The sequence below is a fragment of the Cebidichthys violaceus genome, unplaced genomic scaffold (assembly GCF_023349555.1).
Source record: "Cebidichthys violaceus isolate CVI_PGR_0920_01 unplaced genomic scaffold, fCebVio1.0.p SCAF_42, whole genome shotgun sequence".
Lineage (NCBI taxonomy): Eukaryota > Metazoa > Chordata > Actinopteri > Perciformes > Stichaeidae > Cebidichthys > Cebidichthys violaceus.
In genome coordinates this window covers 1,771,471-1,794,307 of record NW_027176617.1, presented here as the reverse complement: position 1 = coordinate 1,794,307, position 22,837 = coordinate 1,771,471, and the positions used below count along the sequence as shown (strand labels likewise).

The 22,837-nt window shown below is 41.3% G+C and overlaps 1 protein-coding gene across 4 annotated transcripts in view; it reads left to right on the top strand.

The window, feature by feature from the left end:
* LOC137886281 (uncharacterized) overlaps positions 1 to 22,837 on the top strand; it is a 37,272-nt gene that overhangs the window by 10,679 nt on the left and 3,756 nt on the right. The window contains exons 20-46 of one of the 4 annotated variants that reach the window (XM_068728687.1): positions 94 to 162; positions 258 to 397; positions 875 to 991; positions 1,200 to 1,257; positions 1,487 to 1,531; positions 1,625 to 1,681; positions 1,769 to 1,914; positions 2,983 to 3,084; positions 3,184 to 3,232; positions 3,327 to 3,407; positions 11,962 to 12,531; positions 12,614 to 12,691; positions 12,951 to 13,087; positions 15,943 to 16,044; positions 16,216 to 16,273; positions 16,425 to 16,573; positions 16,737 to 17,715; positions 17,842 to 17,963; positions 18,059 to 18,172; positions 18,952 to 19,009; positions 19,857 to 19,988; positions 20,192 to 20,287; positions 20,377 to 20,553; positions 20,819 to 21,082; positions 22,147 to 22,221; positions 22,319 to 22,470; positions 22,555 to 22,710. In XM_068728687.1, coding sequence (XP_068584788.1) covers positions 94 to 162; positions 258 to 397; positions 875 to 991; positions 1,200 to 1,257; positions 1,487 to 1,531; positions 1,625 to 1,681; positions 1,769 to 1,914; positions 2,983 to 3,084; positions 3,184 to 3,232; positions 3,327 to 3,407; positions 11,962 to 12,531; positions 12,614 to 12,691; positions 12,951 to 13,087; positions 15,943 to 16,044; positions 16,216 to 16,273; positions 16,425 to 16,573; positions 16,737 to 17,715; positions 17,842 to 17,963; positions 18,059 to 18,172; positions 18,952 to 19,009; positions 19,857 to 19,988; positions 20,192 to 20,287; positions 20,377 to 20,553; positions 20,819 to 21,082; positions 22,147 to 22,221; positions 22,319 to 22,470; positions 22,555 to 22,710 — 4,283 coding nt within the window. Of the gene's footprint in view, positions 1 to 93; positions 163 to 257; positions 398 to 874; positions 992 to 1,199; positions 1,258 to 1,486; positions 1,532 to 1,624; positions 1,682 to 1,768; positions 1,915 to 2,982; positions 3,085 to 3,183; positions 3,233 to 3,326; positions 3,408 to 11,961; positions 12,532 to 12,613; positions 12,692 to 12,950; positions 13,088 to 15,942; positions 16,045 to 16,215; positions 16,274 to 16,424; positions 16,574 to 16,736; positions 17,716 to 17,841; positions 17,964 to 18,058; positions 18,173 to 18,951; positions 19,010 to 19,856; positions 19,989 to 20,191; positions 20,288 to 20,376; positions 20,554 to 20,815; positions 21,083 to 22,146; positions 22,222 to 22,318; positions 22,471 to 22,554; positions 22,711 to 22,837 lie in introns of those variants that run through there. The other 3 variants (XM_068728686.1, XM_068728688.1, XM_068728689.1) reach the window with 3 other exon arrangements.

Sequence of the window (22,837 nt, the reverse complement as noted above, 5' to 3'; positions counted from 1 at the left end):
TTAGCTTCAATTTACACATTAATTTAAGAAAAAGAAGTAATTGATTGTAGTATTTATTGAACTCCTACTCCTAACACTCCTTTTGAACATTAGAATGGAAACCCAGTCTGGGCTTATACAAGAGCCTCATTGAGAGCTTGCGGCAAAATCAGCCACTTGTTGGTGAGTAGACCCGCTTGTTAACATCGTGTTTTGTTAAGCTGTTAAACTGAAAAATGTTTAATTTCTTAATTTTCTTTGTTTATATGTTTGCTCAGGCGTTCCCCTGGTTGTGACGTGTGTCTGCACTCAGGTCCAGAAGGAACCTATTTATGTGTGCTTTGCTTGTCAGGACTGTTTCACTGAGTCCTTTCTCAGACAACACTTTGACTCTCAAAAACATCTCATACACACGTTGGTGAGTCCTTAATTTATTTATGTGGTTTATTTTTGTTATTGTCTCGCCAGTGCAGCTGTGTGTGGATGCCAGCAGTACCACTTGTGTGTGAGGAATTGCACAAGACGTCATTGTATTGTTTTTAGCTTTAGATCACAAAAGGGACTTTGATTTCCTTTTTTAAAGCACTATACAAAGAAAATATTTTATTTATTTGTTATTACATTGTTACAAGTGTTTGGTGTCCTTAACTTTTTTTGTGAGCTGATATGATCAGACTTGTATTTTTGCTGTTGGAGTGAACCATTTTTGAATACATGATGTGCATGTATTCTTATTAATTTGTAGCAATATAACCTGGGAATCCATCATAATGAGTCATTTCAAAGGTGTATTTTGTCATTGCATGCAATTACAAAGCCCAGAATTATGGTAATATACAACTGCCTTCCTGGGATATACCTTGGTTTATAACCAGCCTTTGTCTTATATTCTTAGCTGTACCAGAATCCCTGGAGGCTGACACTTGCGTGGGAGAATCATCTGGACGTGAAAGTCTTGAGGTCAATGGCATGGGAAGAGGAGAAGGAAAAACCAAATGAGATGATGCTGAAGGTAAAATGCCAAAGAACTTTAACAGACTTGTTTATTTTTCATAGTTTTTCATCTCAGTTTCATAGCATGCAAACTAAAATTCAGTCTAAACGGCAATAACTAACAACAGTAAAGCTTGTTAACGAGAAGGTTAGTTTGCTGCAATCATCTATTGCAGACTAAATCATTTTCTATAGTCATTACTAATGGAGGATTTTTCTTTTCTCAGGTATTTGACATGCCAAACGAGGTGTTTCAGAGACTCCTCACACTGAGTTACCCAAAAGGTAGGAATTGGTCTTGCATGTAATTATTCAGATATAACTGGGGAGACGAGCTCACTGCATCTTTCCTCTCTGCACTGAAGCCCCAGTTTTTGTCATCATTGTGACCTGTGATATGTGCTCTGTGAGATTAATTTGAACTGGTTTTGGTCAGGCTTTCCATCAGGCTAACTCAAACAACATGAAGTAGTCTGACATATTTTTGTTGTCTCGTTTTTGATTTCGTCTGCAGTGATGGAGAGTCTTGAACTACAACACACTATCTTAAGGCATGACAGTAAGTGATGAAATATTTTCTTAGCCTTAAATATAAAATACATGGATTATTTTCATCTGACTCGTGCATGTTTGTCTGTTGTAATGTCTGCAGTTCCACTGTGTGAAACATACAGTAAACTCAAAGACAACGAACGTTTTCCTCTACTAGGTTAGTACCGTCGAAGAGAAAAGGTCTTGCCAGAAATCAGATGTGCACACTGGGTGTTTTTGACTTTTCTTTACCTCCTGGTTGCAGGTAGACAGTTCCTGGTCATGCACGACTTTAGAGTCACAGGGCAACAGCCCATGGTGGGATTCCTGTGTCTGCTCTGTGAGAGGAGGTTGTCAGATGATGAATGTTACGCTCATGAGTTCAGCCGGAAACACATTGCAACATTTATAGTAAGTATTTGTACTCGCACTTCTTATTGCATTATTTTCTATTAATGGTTACCGTTATGCTCTTATCATCACTCAGTATGTCTTGTGATTATTTGGGGTGCTATGCAAAGGCAGACAAACAACAGTGCAGAAAGTCATGTAAGGAAAAATCCAATGCAAGAAGCAAAGTATTCATTTTTGATGATCAAGGCAGAACTGCAGTAGAAATGACAGTAGGAGCACCACATTGTGCCACATATTGTTATATATTTTCTATGAGATTAGAGTTTGTTTGGCCAGCAAATTTTGAATTACAGCTGCAAGCAGCGATTAACGGGCCCTCGCAGCTCCGCACATGTGTGCAGGTGATTATTATACGTCTCCTTGCTGTATTTCATGTTTAGACCACACCATGTAAATTCATGTCAATCGGTTGATCCTTGTCACGTAAGGCTGACTTCCTGTCAGTAGGTGGTGTTATGACTATAACTCAATATGCCTTCAGACTTGGACTCTAAGGCTTGCTATCTAGCGATGGAAAATTGGGGCAGATTGGACAATGTTGAGTGGAATTACAACAGCTTCCTGTTTCATGGCAAAAAAACAATATGACTATTTTAATAAAGTTTACCTTTACAAGATCTGTAACCCTGTTCAAATGGCCTGGCAGCTAGAAGGGACAGGAGCCTGGTGCTGCTCCACATGATTATCTTCCAACTGTGAACAGTGAACGTGTTGTTGAGTGTAGGGGCTAATATGCAACCAGCATAATAGCCAATCCATAACTTTTGACTTACACTATTCATCCCTTTAAAACATATACCAATGTGCACGGATTATAGAGCAGAGCACACAGTGACCTCGAAAAGAGTGTGCAGCCCATCCTTACTCCTTTTTCTTCAATACTGCCTTTTGGGTGAACAAAGTGATTTAAAGCTGTACAAAAACTGTGTGTGTGTGTGTGTGTGTGTGTGTGTGTGTGTGTGTGTGTGTGTGTGTGTGTGTGTGTGTGTGTGTGTGTGTGTGTGTGTGTGTGTGTGTGTGTGTGTGTGTGTGTGTGTGTGTGTGTGTGTGTGTGTGTGTGTGTAGGACAATTTCCATCCAGGCTCGCTGGATTCAAACACTGATGAAGAGACCTTCTTGGACTTGGCAAAAATGGCAGCACGCTATCACTCCATATCCAATGTGCAGGTATTCTATACCTGAAATTGAGTTTCTGTACCATCTTTATGTAGAATCTCCTCTAGCCATGCGCTTATGCTTTTGACTCCATACTTTCTGCCTTCAAAGGTGATAAAGTTGATCAAGCCAATCAAGGAGCCATGCACCTACTCTGTAGGTGAGTATGTGTATGTATGGTGTACATATATGCGATGAATGTGCCACATTGGCATCTTTAACTCTGAATTGTTTTCTTGATTATTTTGTCCCAGCATTAATCATCCTGACATCTGCAAATAAGAGAGAAAAGAAAGCAAACCTTAATCCAGCAATCATTCCAAGAATGAAGCTGGGTAAGTCCTGTCAATGTTTTATGTGTAATATGACCCTAGTACCAGTATGAAAATGAAAACATTATTTTCTGGAGTACTGTGGTGCTAAATTATTTTACCCGCTGTTAAAATATGAGTCTGTAGAAGTGTGCGCTCCAGCGTTATATATAGAGAGTGATTTAAGAGTGGGGGGCTGTATACTGGAACATCCTGCTTCAGGCCGCGGCAGTAAAAGAAGTGCTTTATCTGAGTAACAACAGACACAGATACGTTGTATCAGTAAGGCATAGAACATGTGCATATAATTGCTTGTTATTCGACACCAAGAAGAGGATATTGTGCAGGCAGCTGCTGCATGGATCACAAGTTATATGACGCAAGCTTGTGATGGTAACAAGTTATAAAACAGTTTACTTATAAGAATATACAGTACTTGAGGATTGGGTTCTTATTTTTTGTATGCCTCCACGCCGGCGACATCTTTAGCCCAGTCAGCAACCAGAGCAACTCTAATTCAGCCAGCACAGTCACAGCAGGCTGGTGGAGTCCAACCTGTGTAACGGCAGCCACAGAGAGTCTGTTGATCCGGCGGGGGGAGTCTGGGCAGTTTCCCCCCCAAGAACCAGGCAATATGCAAAGAATCAAACGTCCCAATATTTTTTCCCAAGTACCTCGATATTGTGACAATATTGTAGGGTTGACTATTCGTGCTTTTACAAAACATTAACACAATAAGATTTTTGACAAATAATAATCAGTAATGTGGACATAATGACAAAGTAGGTAAAGGTGAATTAAAGAGCAGCTGAATGTATTGCAGAGTGCAGCAGGAATGAGTCCTAAAACCTGGAAAGGAGTCAGCATTTTTGTACTTTCGGTTCCATCGTCTTGATATCCATGTGTTTTTGGTTAGATACCCTAAATAAGGTGTCTGTTTAACACAAGCTTAAGATATTTTATTGTTTTGTTCTACGCTATAAAATATGTCAGTAAATACCCCACTCATACATTTTGATGCTTTGACATTTCTTGAAAAAAACTTGAAAAAAAAAAAAAAGAAGACTAAATGAGACTACAAAACCTCACCACGTGGACTAGTCCGCCCTCACAGCCTCTTTGTGTATACTCGCGCTCATGTGCCTGTGGTGTAGTTTGTTTATAGCCTAACGCTAGCCTTTTACTTCTGCCGATAGCCTTCCCGCTTCAAAAATAATAAAAGTGGTAAAAAGATCGTTGGTGAAGATTGTCTTAACAAAGCGTGTTTTAAATGGTATAGATCTGTTCTGTTTAACCGATGCACCCTCCCAGTGTGGATAAGGCACTGGAAGACGGCTTATCTGCAACCTCTGATCTAGGTATGGAACGTACCTCCTAAAATCTACACGCAGACTGTCCTAAACTGCTTAGGGAGGTAGAAGTTCAGCATAGCTTAAAACACTGGCTGCTGTTGTATCACTTATTTCAGGCCTTTCACGTCGACGTCTCAGCGAGCGGTGAACAGCTGTTTGTGTGGCGCCTCTTCGTCTCTTCCTGCTTCCTTCACTTACATTCCCCTGGGTCCTAAGTCCCTCCAAGTACAGATTCTTATCACCCTCTATGTACCAACGTAACGTTACATTTATAACAAATACCACACATATTACAGTCTAATCAGCGTTGCATATGTGTCTGACCAAAATACCCCAAAAAGCAAAAAAAAAGTTTTTAAAGTGTTTTTGTTTGTATTATGTATAATAAGCGTATCATTTAGTTATCGCTACTGATAATTTAACAAACATAAAAACATGACGTAGATAGGTTTGCAGTTTTCAAGGTGTACATTTCAGATGTTCAGGTGAAATTTTATAAATGAACAATTATTAGTGTCACAAATTGTTTGTGTCACAAACTATTGTGTACCGTGGTGTTGCCCTGTTAAAGAGCGTTAGTTGTGGGTTATTAATTGTTGTGTTATAAAGTTATAACCATAACTTATGGGTCCCTCTCACTACATAAGTAGCTCCAATAGTAGCACTCTTAGCAGCGAACAATATATTTTGCTTCCTGTTGAAGAGTGACAGCAATTGTTTCGGCTATACCGGTATGACGGTATATGAAAAATTCATATCATATGGGAAATTAAAACCGGTATACCGCCCAGCCCTAGATTCACATAATAATAATAATAATAATAACTAGAACATTTCGCGAGAAATTTTGACAGTGTGGCTTCTACTGCCCGAAGACGTCGCAATATATACATAAACGCTGATGTTACCGGCAGTATCGTTGAGGTTCGATTGAGATAATGCTTCTCTCTTTTCTGCATTTTAGATTCATACTCTTGAAAACGTTAAACCAAGTTAAAGCTGACGCTTTTATTTTGAAAACTTACCGGATGCTCTATCCCTTATCGGTGTCTGACTTCCTGCCTGGGTCGATCTGATCTGTGTTAATTGACGCGATAAACCCTAGCCTTGGTCTCTCGCATGCCCCCTTCATTGAGGCAGAGTAGTGTTTGCCTCCCCTTAATGTCAGATCAGCAACACTAAATATGTTCTACACAGACGTGAAATACAGTACTTCTATGGAAAGAAAGGACATATCATAAAAGTGTCTACAAATATTACAGTGTGTGCAGGAATGAGACAGCAAAAGGCACGCGCTCAACCCAGTTTGTGAGGGATTCACAATCTGAGGTGAGGAACAGCTGGTCACTGCCTCACCTCACTGTCTCCTCTTTGTTTGAACAGGACATGCGCTAATTCAGAGATTTTGATGATAAAAATGTTTGGAATAATACAGAAATTACATTTATAGCGCAGATCAGTAGAGAAATATTAATATTTATTTTATTTTAGCATTATTTGTTTTTTACATTTCATCATCACACCCTGACCGCACGTCCCTGTAGAGCTCTGGGTGAACACAGACGGCTACAGTTTGTACTTCCTGATTCAACAACAACAGGACGTCAGTGATGACAGGAGGAACATCGCGCCAACCGCGTCGCTTCAAACGCGTCGCCTCAAACGCGTCGCTCCAAACGCGTCGCTCCAAACGCGACGCCTCAAACGCGTCGCTCCAAACGCCCCAAACGCGTCGCTCAAAACGTGTCGCCTCAAACGCGCCGCGCAAAATTCGCGTCACTGCAGTCTCATCGTGTCTGTGCAAAGACTTTGTATGTAATCTCATCACGCGAATAATTCGCCCTGCGTTCGGTGTGAACACAGCTGGCAGCCTCGTGGGGAGGGGAGGGGGGAGCTGCACTCATGTGATTGGTTGAAAATGAGGCTGACATCTGATTGGCTACAGATAGGTCCATGTTAAAAAAAACGTATTTGTGAATCCGGCCAGGCAGGGGAGTCTCAAAAAACCCACCAACAAATGTGAAGAGATCCACAAACAAATACACACAAATACATACAAATGCAGAAATATATTTGTTCTGCGTGCATTTGTGAGTCACATTTATTTGTAAATCCTTCTGTGTACAGACAGACAGAGAGAGAAAGAGAGCGCGTGCGTGCGTGTCACTGGTTGCCATGGTGACGACGCAGGGCCTGGAGAGTCTGTGAGTCTGTTTGTTTATAAACATCAGTAATTAGCTGAATTAAGAACACCTGTGAGCCTGGCAGACTTTTCATGAGAAAACACTGGAAAACACCTGTCAAACAAATGCACTTTATACCAAAACCATGAGTTCAATCAATAAAATAAGTGCACCGTGAGAGAGATAAGACTCTACCGAACGCCCTGGTATGTTTTTTTTATGTTCATAGTGTTATAAATGTGAGCGCCAGCGCAAGTTACAAAACTGGTACCGTCTGCTTTCTTTGACAAATTTCTTTTCTGATTTAACATGGGGTCTAATGGAGCAGTCGGTTGGAATTCATGTCGCTCCACGGCTGTTTGAGCCAAATGTGTAAGTCCGTTGGATTCCATAGACACTTTGTTGCGACCAGCACAACATTTCCAAGCTTTTTGGCCAAAAATGGTGTATAAAGAGTAAAAATTGTGGGAATGGGAGCAATTTGTTTGGAAAAATCACAGAACATTTTCCTGCTCTGCTTCACTCTGACCGTGATGTCATCACTCTAGCACTTAACGAGCTGCGCAATACACACCCATTATAAAATCTGAAACAGACCCAAAGTTTTGCTGAAACTAAATCGGTGACTTCATGAAAACTATGCTAGCTAGCAAAATGTCCATTTGGCTCAATAACGTCCATCAATTTGTCTACGTTTTAAACTTTGAATCATGTTTCTACGTTAAAGTATGGCTGGTCAATATGGGTCCAAAGTTAAGTGTTTTTTTTGCTTTCTTCACGGCGAAATCCCATTCAAGTCAATGGGCCGATTTTTCATCGTAGATTGCGATTTTCGGGTAAGCCGCTGGACGAATTTCTTATAAAAGTCATAGCTCACGATTCCCGATCAAGCCGCACGTGTTGAATTACTTTTTGAGCAGGTGTTGGCAATGCCAAGTTTTCGCGGCAAACTCTGATGTGGAAGATGGAGAATAAGAATAACTAGAAAATGCATTTCCTGCTGAAAATGCGTTGGAATGCTGAAAGCTGAAATGAATTGCAAAAACATTGCTGAAAATACAGAAATGAGAGACTACCTGTCTGAAAAATGTTGAAGCTCGAAAGCATTTGAACTGCACTGCTGAAAACCCTTCTAGTTGAAATGTCTAACTATGGTGTCTGTAGCTGAAAGTATGAGAAAGAAGAAGGCTTTGAAAATTGAAGAAGATTAACAGGATTTGAAGATTTTCTCCATAGATATCCCATTACAAACAAATTGCAAAAAGCTTAATAATTCAAAAAGTTTAAAGATTACAAATATGAAAAATATCACCCCTCTCCTGAAAAAGCTGAATATTTTGATATTCGAACAGCTTCTGTGGCTTAAAAAATGTCAGCAGTAGTGATATTTGTAGTAGTAGAAGTTGTAGTTGTAGTAGAAGTATTATTAGTAGTAGAAGTATTAGTAATTAGAAGAAGCAGTATAAGTAGTAGTATCAGTAGTCGTAGTAATAGCTGTAGTAGTGGTCGTAGTATTTAATATAACAGTAGTAGTAGTAGAAGAAGTAGTAATAGTAATGGCAGTATTTTAAGTGAACTGGACTGAGTGAACTGGACTGAGTGTGTGGGAGAGAGAGAGACAAGCAGACAGACAGTTATATGAACTGAGTGAGTGAGTGAGACAGGCAGACACAGTTATATGTACTGAGTGAGTGAGTGAGACAGGTGGACAGACAGTCATCTGGATTGAGTGAGAAGAGCAGACAGACAGTTATATGTACTGAGTGAGTGGGAGAGAGAGAAAGGCAGACAGACAGTCAGATGGACTGTGTGTGTGGGAGAGAGAGACAGGCAGACAGACAGTTAGATGGACTGAGTGATTTGGAGAGAGAGACAGGCAGACAGACAGTCAGATGGACTGAGTGTGTGGGAGAGAGAGACAGGCAGACAGACAGTTATATTAACTGAGTGAGTGAGTGAGACAGGGAAACAGACAGTTATATGAACTGAGTGAGTGAGACAGGCAGACAGTTATATGTACTGAGTGAGTGAGACAGGTGGACAGACAGTCATCTGGATTGAGTGAGAAGAGCAGACAGACAGTTATATGTACTGAGTGAGTGGGAGAGAGAGACAGGCAGACAGACAGTTACATTGACTGAGTGATTTGGAGAGAGAGACAGGCAGACAGACAGTTATATGAACTGAGTGAGTGAGTGAGAAAGGTAAACAGACAGTTATATGAACTGAGTGAGTGAGTGAGTGAGTGAGTGAGTGAGACAGGTGGACAGACAGTCATCTGGATTGAGTGAGAAGAGCAGACAGACAGTTATATGTACTGAGTGAGTGGGAGAGAGAGACAGGCAGACAGACAGTCAGATGGACTGACTGTGTGGGAGAGAGAGACAGGCAGACAGACAGTTACATTGACTGAGTGATTTGGAGAGAGAGACAGGCAGACAGACAGTTATATGGAGTGAGTGAGTGAGACAGGCAGACAGTTATATGTACTGAGTGAGTGAGGCAGACAGACAGTTATATGTACTGAGTGTGTAGAGAGAGACAGACAGACAGAGAAAGCGAGAGAGTGTGTGTGTCATTGGTTCCCATGGTGACGCAGCAGTTGGAGAGTCTGTGAGTCTGTGTGTTTATAAACATTAGTAATTAGCTCAAGCACGAACACCTGTGAGCCTGCCGCCTTTTCATGAGAAAAAAACTGGAAAACACCTGTCAAACAAAACCACAAAACCCCCATAACCATAGCCCCTATTGCTCCGATATTAAAACTGAAGTGCAAGGATGACTTGAAGAACAGATCATGCGAATATTGGATCTGTAGCGTAAAAAAAAGTGGCTTCAATGGCGATTTAGAAATGGGGTACGGTTGTCTGTGCAAGACTTTTTTGAAGTACGTTTTAACATTGGGGTCTATGGAGGAGAAAGTTGGTTTTCCTCAAGTAAAGGCTCTTGAGCCAAATGTGTAAACCTGTGGGATTCCAAAGTCATATGTCTACGACAAGGACAAGATTAGCTACGTTTCCATCCAAAAATGATGCATGTAGAGTGAAAATTGAGGAGTCAGTCGCAAAAGACAAATATTTTTTTCACAGGAATCTCAGGCTTCTCTTCACTCTAGCGATGACATCACGCACTCTAAGCTGCGCAATACACACCCATTATAAAAGCAGAAAAGGACTGAAAAACACATGAAAGTAAAAATGCTACTATTCAAAAAGTGTAAAAGATATCAAAATGATTATAACATACAATCATTGGTCAGGGTTTTCTCAACATTTGAAAGTTTAAATGGTGTCTGTAGCTGAAAGTATGAGGAAGTAGAAGGATCTGAAAGTTGAACAAGTTTAAGAGGATTTAAAAATATTCTCCATAGACATCCCATTCAAAAAATAAGTTGCAAAAAGCTTAATAATTCAAAAAGTTGAAAGATTAGAAAAATTATGAGAAATAGCACCCCTCTCCTGAAAAAGCTGAACATTTATATAGTTGAATGGTTTCTGTAGCTTAAGAAATGTGGAAGTTATTAAGTGCCAAAATACGTACGGAAGAAATAGTTGAATAAAGATTCGAAGAACAATACTTGGAATGCTGAATCAGCATTCCAACAATAAAGATTCGAAGAACAATACTTGGAATGCTGAATCAGCATTCCAACAATAATAATAATAATAATAATAATAATAATGTAATTGTTTTCAGCACTTGCATAGATAGTTTATTTTCTGTTCTACTCATTATTACCAAATAAAACCAAACAATTCACCACGCGTCTGAATTCAACACTGTTTTGTCAGCGAGGCAAACACTAGTGACAACCATCTGAAACGGGCTGCTCAGGAGGGGAAGTCATTTTAATGTTGTAGCCTATAGTTATTTAAAGGCCACAAAGAGATTTGTACTGTTTTGTTTACAAGAAAAAAAGAGCTGGCAGAGGATGTCATATGCTTCAGCCATACTACTCCGTTTTCGTTTGGAAACGGAGTTTTCAAACGAAAACGATCTCGTCCACATGGCGTTTCAGCCATCATTTCCGAAATGATCTCCGTCCATACTACACGTCTGAAAATGAATATTACGTGACTATTCACGTACACTGGGCATGCGCCGATGTAAACAGGAAGTAGATTGTCGTATTTTGTAACTAAGCAACCAGAGTAATAAAGTAGTCTTTAATGATCGTAAGTACGTGTTTGATACTTAAGATCTTCTCTCAAATCTTCCTCTATAAACTCAAACAGATACAGTTCGTGGAAAGTTTTATAAGTTTTATTTTTCAGACTTAACGTTAGTTACAGCGCTGCGGGTCTCTCTCTCCCTCTCTCCGCTCACTGATCTCTCTCTCTCACGCCGCTCACTGATGCTACAATAACAGCTGTTTCAAATAGAAACGGAGTAGTGTGGATGTAGTCACAGTCGTCCATGTCGTCAGCAGCCGGCGCTTGTGCACACCGATTAATACCTTGTTTTGTTTTATCTGAATATCAATAATTATGTTACACCAAATGCAATCCTTTAAGTTTTGTGTTTATTTGTGTTTTTATGCAGTTTTCAAATAAACAGTTTTAGTGGATTCTTGGAGACAAAACATAATTTTTCGTCTGCTGTGGCGCTGTCCATGGTTTTTGAAAGGTGCACTCTGCAAGTCAGGTGTGCTAAATGCAGAAATAATTGTCATTAAAACAAACCTACCTAAACCTATAGTAACTGCATGAGCATGTGTATGTGCACTTGCACGAATGTGCGATACACTTAAGGGTCCTGGTTTGGGGGTTACAAAATATGGTCACAATACGGTAGATATCTCTGCAGCACAAAACACTGATGTATTTGTCGTCATAATTGTTACATCTCCAAACTCTTTTAATAATGTCAGTTAAATTGTTTTTAAACTAATATAAGAAAAATATCACAAAGGTACATTTTTCGCTATTAGTAATTTCTTTACCTCATCCACTCATTTTCAGAGTGGCCACTTGATAAAACAATGTTGATCATTATTATCAAATGCATTTTTTTAATGTCATGTTTTGTTGTTGTTTTTTTTAGTCCCCAGACAAAAACTGAAAGATGTGGAGAAGGCCCATGTGAGAGACAATGGTCAGAAAAACAGCAGGATGATGGAGGAGCGTTTGGAAACGACGAGTCAAAACAGTGAGACGCCCCTGAAAGGGACTGTAGAAGTTGGGGCTGAAGTCACTGATGCACGCTGTCTGAAAAGTGGAGAAAATGCAGAAAAGGGAGACGAGAAGGAGACTCCGACATCAAGCGAAAAAGAATCGGAGAAGAGAAGAGAGGCGTTTTCAGAAACAAGTTCAGAGGAGAAAAAGCAAAGTGAGACACGCCAGGCGATAAAGGAGAAGATAGAAAAGCCTACAGCGAGAAAGCCAAGTGGGGAGGCTACAGAAAACTGCCAGAACACAGATGAAAAAGAGATCGGAAAAGAGAGGAGCAAAAGTAGCAAAGGTGTCTTGACGCTAAAGAGGAAAATCTCACAGAAGGACACCTGTCCTGTGGAGGACGTAGGGCAAGAAATAAAAAAGCAGCGGCTCACTTTCAAAGAAGCACCCCAAAACCTTCCGAGTAGCGGTCAAAAGGAGGTGACCACTCCTGACAAAGGTATGTAAATGTCACATTTAATTTTTGTGGGAGATTTTTCTCAGTGTTTCTGTGACGATGTCTTACTCTGTGATTGGTGCAGCGTCCTTTAATGTGGACCAGCAACAAGCGGATCAATTGTGGCAGTATGTCAAGAGGAAGAGCCGAGAGCCTGTGGTTGGTCAGTGCCTTGTTTCAAACCATTTTACCTCCAAACCAAAGAGTTGTTAAATGTATATTAATTATTGGGTTGCTTGTTTTAAAATGTTTTTGGAGAGTTGGCTTTTTAACCATGCCAATGAAGGGGGAAAAATACACTTTTAGTTGTCATATTTTGATTCCACATAACATTTTACTAATTGTTTTGCATTTCCCTGAACATTTCTAGCCAAGGGGAATGATTGAAACACAATATTAATAGTGAACAATGCGTCTTCTAGGCTTGGGTGCACTTCTCGAATGCAGTTGTGATGAGCGTGACCCCATCTACCTCTGTGAGTGCTGCTCCCTGAAGATCCCAGAGAAGGACATCATCGGCCATGTTACCGGCGTTGACCACCAGAAGACGTATCTGGTGGTGAGTAAATGTTGAAGTCTGTCTCATATGCCGTGTGTACATAGTAACACTTATTGGTCATTGTAATCCTTCCTTTCCTCCTGTCAAGAAGGGTTGAGATCCCAGGAGGGCTGCCTTAAAGAAGGAATACATGTTCGGTTTATGTAAATCACGCTAAATGGACACAAAGCGTATACTTATGGTTGAAAGGATGAAATCCAATAATCATTTTAAGCGAGTGTGTATTACAAAATTATATGAAGTGATTTAACAACTGTAAACTGATAATAATGATGTATCTGTTAACTAGATTAAGTTAACTAGACACATAAAGTTTGACTTTAACACCCGGACGACAGAAGGACACAGCCCTAAAAACTTTGTACTGAGCCTGAAAAATTGCTGAATGGACTTTGTCGTCCCACGCAGGAGGAGCGGAAGGTTTCGGCCGAACCTCCGCTCCTAAAACCCCCAAAAGGATTTATTACTTCAATCCAGCTCCACCGAGCCTCGGCACTGCAAAAAATGAGTATATAAAGGACCATATAACCTAAAAGAAATTGTAACGAATCAAGAATAGTATTATTTTGTGTGAGCTGTTGCTGTGCCCCTGCTAAACTATTACATTACATTAGTCATTTAGCAGACGCTTTTATCCAAAGCGACTTACAATAAGTGCATTCAACATTGGTAATCAAAAGAACTACTAGTCACCAGAAGTCATAAGTACATCTCCTTTTCCAAACAAGCATCTAAGAGCATGAAGCAGAGCATAACTCAGAGCCAAAGTACAGTGCAGAAACAAACAAAAACAGTAAGTGCAAGAAAGTAATATGAATACAATAAGTGCAACAAACTAGTATGAATACAATAAGTGCTAAGTGGAAGGCTCAGGGTAGCACTTCCTGAAGAGGTGGGTTTTCAGCCTGCGCCGAATGATGGGCAGCGACTCTGCTGTCCTGACGTCAGTGGGAAGTTCATTCCACCACTGTGGGGCCAGGGCAGAAAACAGCCGTGACCGGGTCGATCGGCCGCCAGGACCTCTGAGCGAGGGGGCAACCAATCGCCCCGAGGCAGCAGAGCGAAGTAGTTGGGCGGGGGTGTAAGGCTTGACCATGGCCTGGAGATACGAAGGAGCTGCTCCTTTCACTGCCCTGTAGGCTAGCACTAGAGTCTTAAACTGGATGCGAGCTCTTACAGGTAGCCAGTGTAGAGAACGGAGAAAGGAAGTTGTGGGGAGAACTTGGGGCGATTGAACACCAGGCGAGCTGCGGCTTTCTGGACAAGCTCCAGAGGTCTGATGGCCGACGCCGGGGCTCCGGCGCGTAGAGAGTTGCAGTAGTCCAGGCGGGAGATGACAAGAGCCTGGATGAGCACCTGCGCCGTCTCGTCAGTGAGGAAGGGACGAATCCTCCTGATGTTGTAGAGCAGGAATCTGCAGGAGCGTGTAACGAATGAAATGTTTGCTGAGAATGACAGTTGGTCATCCAGGGTCACACCCAGGTTCCTCGCAGTCTGAGTTGGCGTCACCACGGTATCATCAATGGTGATGGACAGGTCCCGGTGCGGGCAACCCTTCCCCGGGAGGAACAGTAGCTCAGTTTTGTCTAGGTTGAGCTTGAGGTGGTATGTCGTCATCCACTTCGAGATGTCAGCCAAGCATGCAGCGATGCGTGTCTCCACTTGGGTGTCAATGGGGGGAAATGTCAAGGCCAGCTGGGTGTCATCGGCATAACAATGGTAGGAGAAGTCATGCGAGCAAATAACAGAACCCAGAGATGTTGTGGAGAGCGAGAAGAGAAGGGGGCCCAGGACTGAACCTTGCGGAACCCCCGTAGTCAGCATGCGTGGTTCCGACACGGCCCCCCTCCAGGTCACCTGGTAGGATCGACCTGTCAGGTAGGATGCAAACAGGGAGAGTGCAGAGCCTGAGACGCCCATCCCTTCGAGGGTGGAGAGGAGGATCTGATGGTTCACAGTGTCAAACGCCGCAGACAAGTCCAGGAGAATCAGGACAGAGGAGAGAGAGTTAGCTCTCGCGGCGTGAAGCGACTTTCACCGTAACGAGGGCTATCCTGCAATAAATATCTAATCTGCATTTAAAGTGAACTTCTCAGAAAGTTAATTTACCTGGTAGTAAAAGTTCCTCATGGCCGTAAAAGGTTAAATTTATTGAATGCTAAACAACCAAGTTCTGAATGGTTATCCTAGTTCCCAGTCCACTTAACAACCCCTTACGTTTTTTAGAAATCCTAGCCATTAAAATCTAACCTGGCATTTTACCAAGAGTCCGGATCCAGAGGAGGAAAGCTGCCATAACTGACGCGACTGGTAGAAGCGCCCGGCCGAGTGCACGTTACCGGAGGAAGCAGGGTAGACGTCAGGAGTAACGGTAGTGAGCAGAGCCAGGCGAGTTTCCTCAGAACCACCAGCTTGCCAATCTTTTAATAGAGAGCGGAGTAATAGTTAGCCCCGTATCGGGCCCGTGAACACTCCATACTGGCCATGAAGAGATCCCTTCATAGAGCGAAGAAATGGTGGGGGGGGGGGGGGGGGGTCCTCATGCTGCATTCCAAGTTAGCCAGGTTGATTTATGAACTCCCCAAGTTTAGTGCATTTCCCTCCTTGTTTTACCTTTTCTTTGTGGTGACCAATAAGTCTTTTTTTTTTTTTAACGTACATATACCATGTGAGTATTGTATAAAGATGTACTTCATTAATCCAAACCTAACCTTTTTTAAGACACAGCTTCACATGTTCTCTTAAATGTGGGTACATTTTAAAACATTGACGTCATTGTTTTACCACGTTCACATGCCAGATACTACTACTGTTTTGTAGTAGTAATGGCTTCCTATCTATGTTTCTGATGTCAGGGTGTACAGAAACTCCCACCTCCAACAGGGATGCACCAGGGGAAGACAATCAGACACTTTGCTGATTTGTTTGAACATGAAAATGGATATGGAGGGGCTCAGGTTTGGTTCTTTTATTTTCTCATAATGGTCACTTAAACTAAGATTGAAAAGAATATAATTGTCATTAAGCCAGTCCTGGATATTGTTGGAAAAACTGAGATAAAGAGTTGAAAGATTCAAACAGGATTCAGTCATACATTTTACTAATTGTTGCTTATTTCTTATGTCCAGGTTATTGAGCTGGATGATGCGATTTACAAGAACATCTCTAAACAAGACTTTGATTCAGGTAAGGGTACATCTGCTCTTAATTTTAAGATTGTTTTTTTATGTTTTCAGTACTTTTGGTTGACGCTCATTTGATTCAATCAACAGGTGAATGACAAAGTCAGAACTTTCACTGTACTGTATTTCTTCTGTTGTTTCTATCATCCACACAGCCATACAGATGGTGAAAGTACTTCAGGATCAGCAGAACTGTGGCCATGAACTCCCTTCAACCTCAGCTCTGTCTGGTGTTCAATCTGTGGACACCTCAGTCACACTTAATGCTCAACATGAGGTCTGTTTTATGAAGGACAACTACCAGGTCAGTCGTTTTGGCATCAATTAATAATTAATCAAATCATTCAGAAGTCAGACTGCATGCTGAACTTATGAAATGGAAAACAGGAAAATGCTGCATTTTGTTTTCTATGGCAGCTGAAAAATGAGCAGTCTGCTAAATATGGTTGTTTGATTTCCTTTCATAGGTGATGAAGATAGAGACTGATGATTCAGAAGACTCTGAGGCACAGTCATCCTCAAGAACTACATCAATGTCTGTAATGACTGAAACCACCTCCAATACAATCAAAGTCCCCACTGAATCAAATGAAGCCCATATCAAAGAATCAAAGTCACCTGATCTGTCACTTAACACTTTTTCCAAACGTAGTGAGCACAAAGCTGAAATCATTTCAAACACAACTGTGGTACCATTAAAACTAGCAACCACTTCCAAAGAGGTGGGGAGATCTGAAACTGCAGCAACGTCAGACTCTACTGTAACCACCACCACCAAATCCCAGACGGCCTTCTCCAAGTTTACAACCAAATCTTCCGATTCTACTCCAGACACCACCACATCGACAGCACTCAAAAACTCAAACTCCAAACTCAAAGCCGCTACCTCCAGCTGTACTACAGCCAACACCAAATTGAGGGAAACTGCCAACAAATGTACAGCAACTATCCCCATCTGCACTGAAACCACCTCCACTTCGAGTGCAACCATCTCAAGGACGACCTCCACCACAACATCTGCAACATTGCCCAAAACACTGGAAAGCAGAATTAGAGCTGCAGCTGACGTCAGAGCGGCTTCATATAAAGCTGCCACCCACTCGAAAACAGAATCCACAGTGGGGTGTGAAGCCGCCTGCAGAACTGCACCTGGCTTCAAAACGGAAAATGCATCCAAACGTTCTGAGAGTGCATCCAAAACTATGGTGAGATCTGTTGCCACTGCTAAAATGACTGAAACATCAGTTAGATGTGAAAATACTGGAGCCTCTGTTAAGACTGCACATATGAGGAGTTCAGTGAGGTCAACTGCTGATGTTGCACCAAATATACATAAGAGTAAGGCACCTGCAGCTCCCCACCTGACCACGCCCCAAAATCCACCTGCAGAGCCATCACAAATCTGCACAAGTGAGAAGAGGCCAAGTGTAAGCTCTCCTGAAGTTGGTATGTATTATTATTATTATTATTATTATTATTATTATTTATATTGGAAAATATCTCAGTATGTCTCTGTCAATTGGTCTGTTTTTCATATTAATCAGAAGTCTGCATTGTTACCTTTCTTTATAGGCTTAAACCAGTTGATTAAAGTGTCATGTGGACAGAGGAAACAAGTCTACTGTCGGCTGTGTTCAGTCAGGTTGCTGAAGTCCGACCACACATGCAGCACTACCCACCAGCTTAAATATGTGGTGTGTGCTTTATAAGTCTCATTGTAAAATAAAGGAAGTTTGTATAGCAGGGCAGTGTTACAGATGCTGATGTGTGCTCTTGATGTTCTTACCAGAAAATGAAGTACCCGAAATGGACTTACAAGGAGTCGGAGCTGGAGAGCAAATTGCATGAGATAGTGACCCACCTGGCTGCGGTTGAGAGAAATGTAGGAACCCCGTCCTTCCCGGTGAGCTGCTCGAGTCTCTTGTTGTGGTTTATTTTCAATGTCGATGATTAGCTTCTTTTACTCTATGACTTATATTAAAACTCAATACCTAACGGCTGGTTTAATAACTGTTTGCTATCTGACTTGTGGTGAGAGTGGATTTTCTTCAGTTCACGCAGGTTTATTTGCGAGTAAACTGAGCTGTCCGGAATCAACTGACTAAAACAAAGACATGTACATCACTTTATACCCTTGTTTCCCCTCCTTCATGATCTTCTCCTCTTCACACACATCTGCTCTCCACTTTCCCCTAGATAGTCATCTTCTTCATCCTACATCCAGTTAAGATTCATGGTGAACTTCTGACTCGTTACATAGGGGACCTTTGGATTTTTTGACACATGAGAGGGAGCCGTTATCTGTTCATTGCACTTTATTCCGATGTACACCTGGCTGTGGCTTGTCATGGAGACGGTTTAACAGCTTACATCTTTACATTGACAATTTCAGTGCGTGCATTGTTTGGATTCAGCTGAACCGGTTCCAGGCTTCGTACTATTCAACCTCTTTTATCACTGTGAATCTGCTACCCTCCTGACCTGAAATGGACCCAATATGACCCAAAACTGGCAATCTGTGTGTGGTTGTTAATCTGCTTTAACGTTGTGATGCAGTATGTACAACAATGACATATACATGAGAGCATACATCAGCAAAGTAAGATGTCACAGACTTGAAAATGTGTATAACCAAGTAGCTTGGTATAGTTTTCATTACCAATGTTTGTTTCTTTTTGCTAGACGGTGAAAGTGACGATTGATGAGTACAAAGAGCTCGCTGAGCTCTCACCAGAAAAAGGTAAAGATATCCTAATAACTCCGCAAAAATCAAATTCTATGTGACTTACATACTTAGGTTTTAGTTTTGACACAATTTGACACCAATTTACCTTGATACGTTTGATATGTTGTGTTATTGAGGTGTAAGCTTTGATGTATTTAGTTCAGGTGGGCGTGCACTTAAAGGTGCAGTTGGGGTTTGGTGGCATGTTACGGAGATGTTGCAGATTGCAACAAACCGAAACTTCTCCCGAGTGCCAAGCGTGTAGGAGAACTGCATTGGCCGAGAGTAAAACGCAAATGGAGCCGGTGTTTCGTTTGTTTGTTCTGGGTGACTGTAGAAACATGACGACCGACTTCATGAAGTGTGTAGATATAAACGTCTCATCCGAGTGTAACAAAAATACAACAACTCTCCGGGAATATTCCTCACAGTGGAGATTTTGTATTCATTCTCATTGTTCTATGCATACTGTATGGTCATTGTCTTGGTTTCAATCAGTATGGTCGGCACTTTCACAATATTCTATAGATGTCGGTCCCCAAGGTTAGAACCTAACAAAAACAAAAGTGTACAAATGTGCTACCCCTTCTTCCTGGAATAATGTACAGTAGGACCTGAAACTGTGAGATCTGATTACTATGGTGGAATTTAAGTCCATTTTAAAAGGATCGAGGAAAAGGAACTCTTGGTCTTAAATTTTTCACTATAATATTTTTGGAATTTACCTGTTTTATGCATGATATCTTCTTCTTTTTTTGCATATAAATGGTATTTGTGCTTATTCACGTGTAGTAAATTTTAACTGAATGAGAAGTTTACTTGGTTAAATAAAATATATAAAATTATCTCTGTTTATTCTCAGCTCTAGAAAGACTGAAAGCAATGCTGGCAAGAGGCTTAGGGGTCTCATCACCCTCCACAACCAGTCCTGTAGAGGTTTTGAGACAGCAAGTTTCCGGTGCCAGTCCACTTGAAGCTTCAAGCCCAGACGATGGTAAGTTCTTGTGTCCTTTCTCAGCACCATATTTGAAATGTATCGGTGTGTAAATACATTGGAATGTTGCATGCACATACGTGAATGAGCAGAGGTATTTTCTGTGTTTTCATTCTTGATAACTTGTGTGATGTTATTAGAAGACCTGTGAATGAGCCACAGAAGTATGGAATTATATTATACCCATTACTATTGCCTCTCAGGGATGTACATGCCACAGAATAAAGGACTTTCTCCAGATAACCAATCAGAGCAGGAGAACAAACATGTGCACCAGTCACTATTGGTTCAGATCTCAGGTGAGAAGCCACACGCAAGATTTATTCCTGACTCTTTTAGATCTGTCATGAGATATCTATTCTCATAAAAGTCACTATTGTTATTTCAGAAATTGAATCCAGTTCAAAAGAGGAAGAATCCCTTGCTGTGGGCCAGTTTGACAGAACTCAGAGCGTGGAGAGTTCAGAGCCTGAAGCCGATGACCAGATTCTAGATCAGCTACATTCGATCTTGAATAAGAATGAGCCCAACGCAAATCCTTGCATTCAAGACACAGGCGTAGCAGGTACGTCTGTTGTGTGTCGTACACATTCACCAACAGAAAATCAGGGTTCATATATTTACAGATGGACTAACAATGGATGGCTCAGGCAGTTAATATGAACATTTTTGTCAATAGAAGCCACTATTATATGTGTGCTATTTGTGAATTGTTGTGTGAAATGATCGGAATGCAGAAATTTAAATTGTCTTATTGTTGGTATAAGTCCCTCTGCATCACCACTCATTTACACAAATACACAATCTCTTTCATCCCTACCTCCCAGCAGCCAAAATGCAGAAACCTCAAACTCCTGATGGATGCAAAGAGACTCCCGAGTGGAGACAACAGCAGGAGAGAAGTCACCCAGAGATACAGGACACACGGAAGGTGTTGGAAGGCTCTCAGAAAGCATCACCTGTACAATTCTTTAACCCGGACCAGCTCTCTTCTGCTGCTACAGTGAATACAGAACAACAGAATCAACCAAGACACAGCCAGAAAGCAGAACCTGTGTCAAAACACTCAGACGCACTTCCAAGGATTTTAGTGGGTAGGGGTTAAGCATTTATGTGTCAGTGTTTTTTGCCATTTAATGTACTGGCAATGTTGGGCATTAGCAGCACTACAAGTAGCCTTATTACTTGTTCAACTACATTTCTGAGTAACATCACCGTTTTCTGAATCAAATAGCTGTTCAGTAGCTTAGCTCTTTAATTGATCAAGTAGTTCTGAAGCTCAAGCACAGCTTCTTTTTTCTTCTTTTTTTAGCCGTCTGAAATATAAAAGCTAAAGATCAGACGGTAAGTGACCCCACGACATGGTGAAGTCACGTACCAATACTCGGGCTGATGCCTACGATACAATACAATAATGCTGGAATACAGACATGCAAGCTTGTGTTTACTTGATGGAAAGGTGGCAGAGGATGAGGAAGGAGAGGAATTGATCCCCAAGAAGTTGCCACATACAGCCATACACACACTGTAGCATATTGATATAATACACAGACAGTGTAGTCCACTATGTATTTGTACAAGGCCGGTGGATATTGCTATTCCAGTAAGGTGCATGTTTGTCCACGCATGTTAGAATTGAGTGTGCATTGATAGTTGAATATACATTATATTTATGTTAATTAAATTATTATATAATTTAGATTATGGATATTTGTAGTTGTGGTAGTTGATTTTCTTTGAAAAGACTGGTCACAGATGAGGTTGGAGTCGAACATCAATTTTTGCAGAATTCTTTATTGGACATGAATCATGGGAAGAAAAGCACAGTTTGCTGGACTGTAAAATTTCTTCAACTCTGTGAAGAAACCATAAAACCTTTATACCCTCCCATCACACAGAAGGGGGGGGGGGGGGGGTAGGAACATATAGGGGTGTCAGTTTTATGCCCACACACATATGTTAGCCAGTTTAAATTTAGTGGTCCGAATCTGGAAGTTAACTATTTATTCTTCAAAGGAATGCTGCTGAGCACAGGCTTGTGGGGGTAGCTTCAGTGTGGGAAAGCTTAATTTAATGAAGAGTAACTGGTAGCTAAGTTCCCTACACTTTGCATTAAGTAGCTTGCCCATAACTGTGTTGTTTTGTATGGTTGTCACAGGGGAAAGCGCTCAGGGCAGCAGTAATTTGTCCACTTACTTGAAGGTGATGGGACACGACCGTGAACCAATCATAGGTGGGTGTGTCCATCCTTACACAGCAAACCCTTTTCACTCCCATTATTTCATTCCTTTTTACCAAAGTGCATGTTAAAGACGGCGTGTCGTCACCAGGTATGGGCTTTGTGTGGGAGTGTCGCTTTGTGTCGGAGGGTCCTGGGCCGACTAGGAACGCATTCTACCTGTGTGAGAGCTGCAGCGTGATGCTCTGCCTCATGGACATCTGTCGACACATGATCAGCGATTATCACCAGTTCAAAGTCATTGTGAGTGTTATCTCAATAATGCATTAAGAACCCATTTGACAATCGTTCCCACATTTGTATATCATAATGATGCACGTGTTTCAGATAAGTCAGCAACCTGAGCTTCTGTACTTCTGGCCGGAAAGTTATGTGCTCCATCCTCCGGATGTCTATCTGGAGAAATGGATGAAATTGGAAATGCTAAATGACATCGCCCAGATGTTATCAATTGGGGAGCGTCGCTACAAGACGGATGCGCAGGTAAACTATAAGGGCCATGTAACGAGCATGTTTCGTCCAGGAAGTAAGTTGGACAAGATGTGGTTAATGTTTTTAAACATATGTTGTCTTTTTGCAAATTACCAAAATAGATTGTTTAATTTATGGT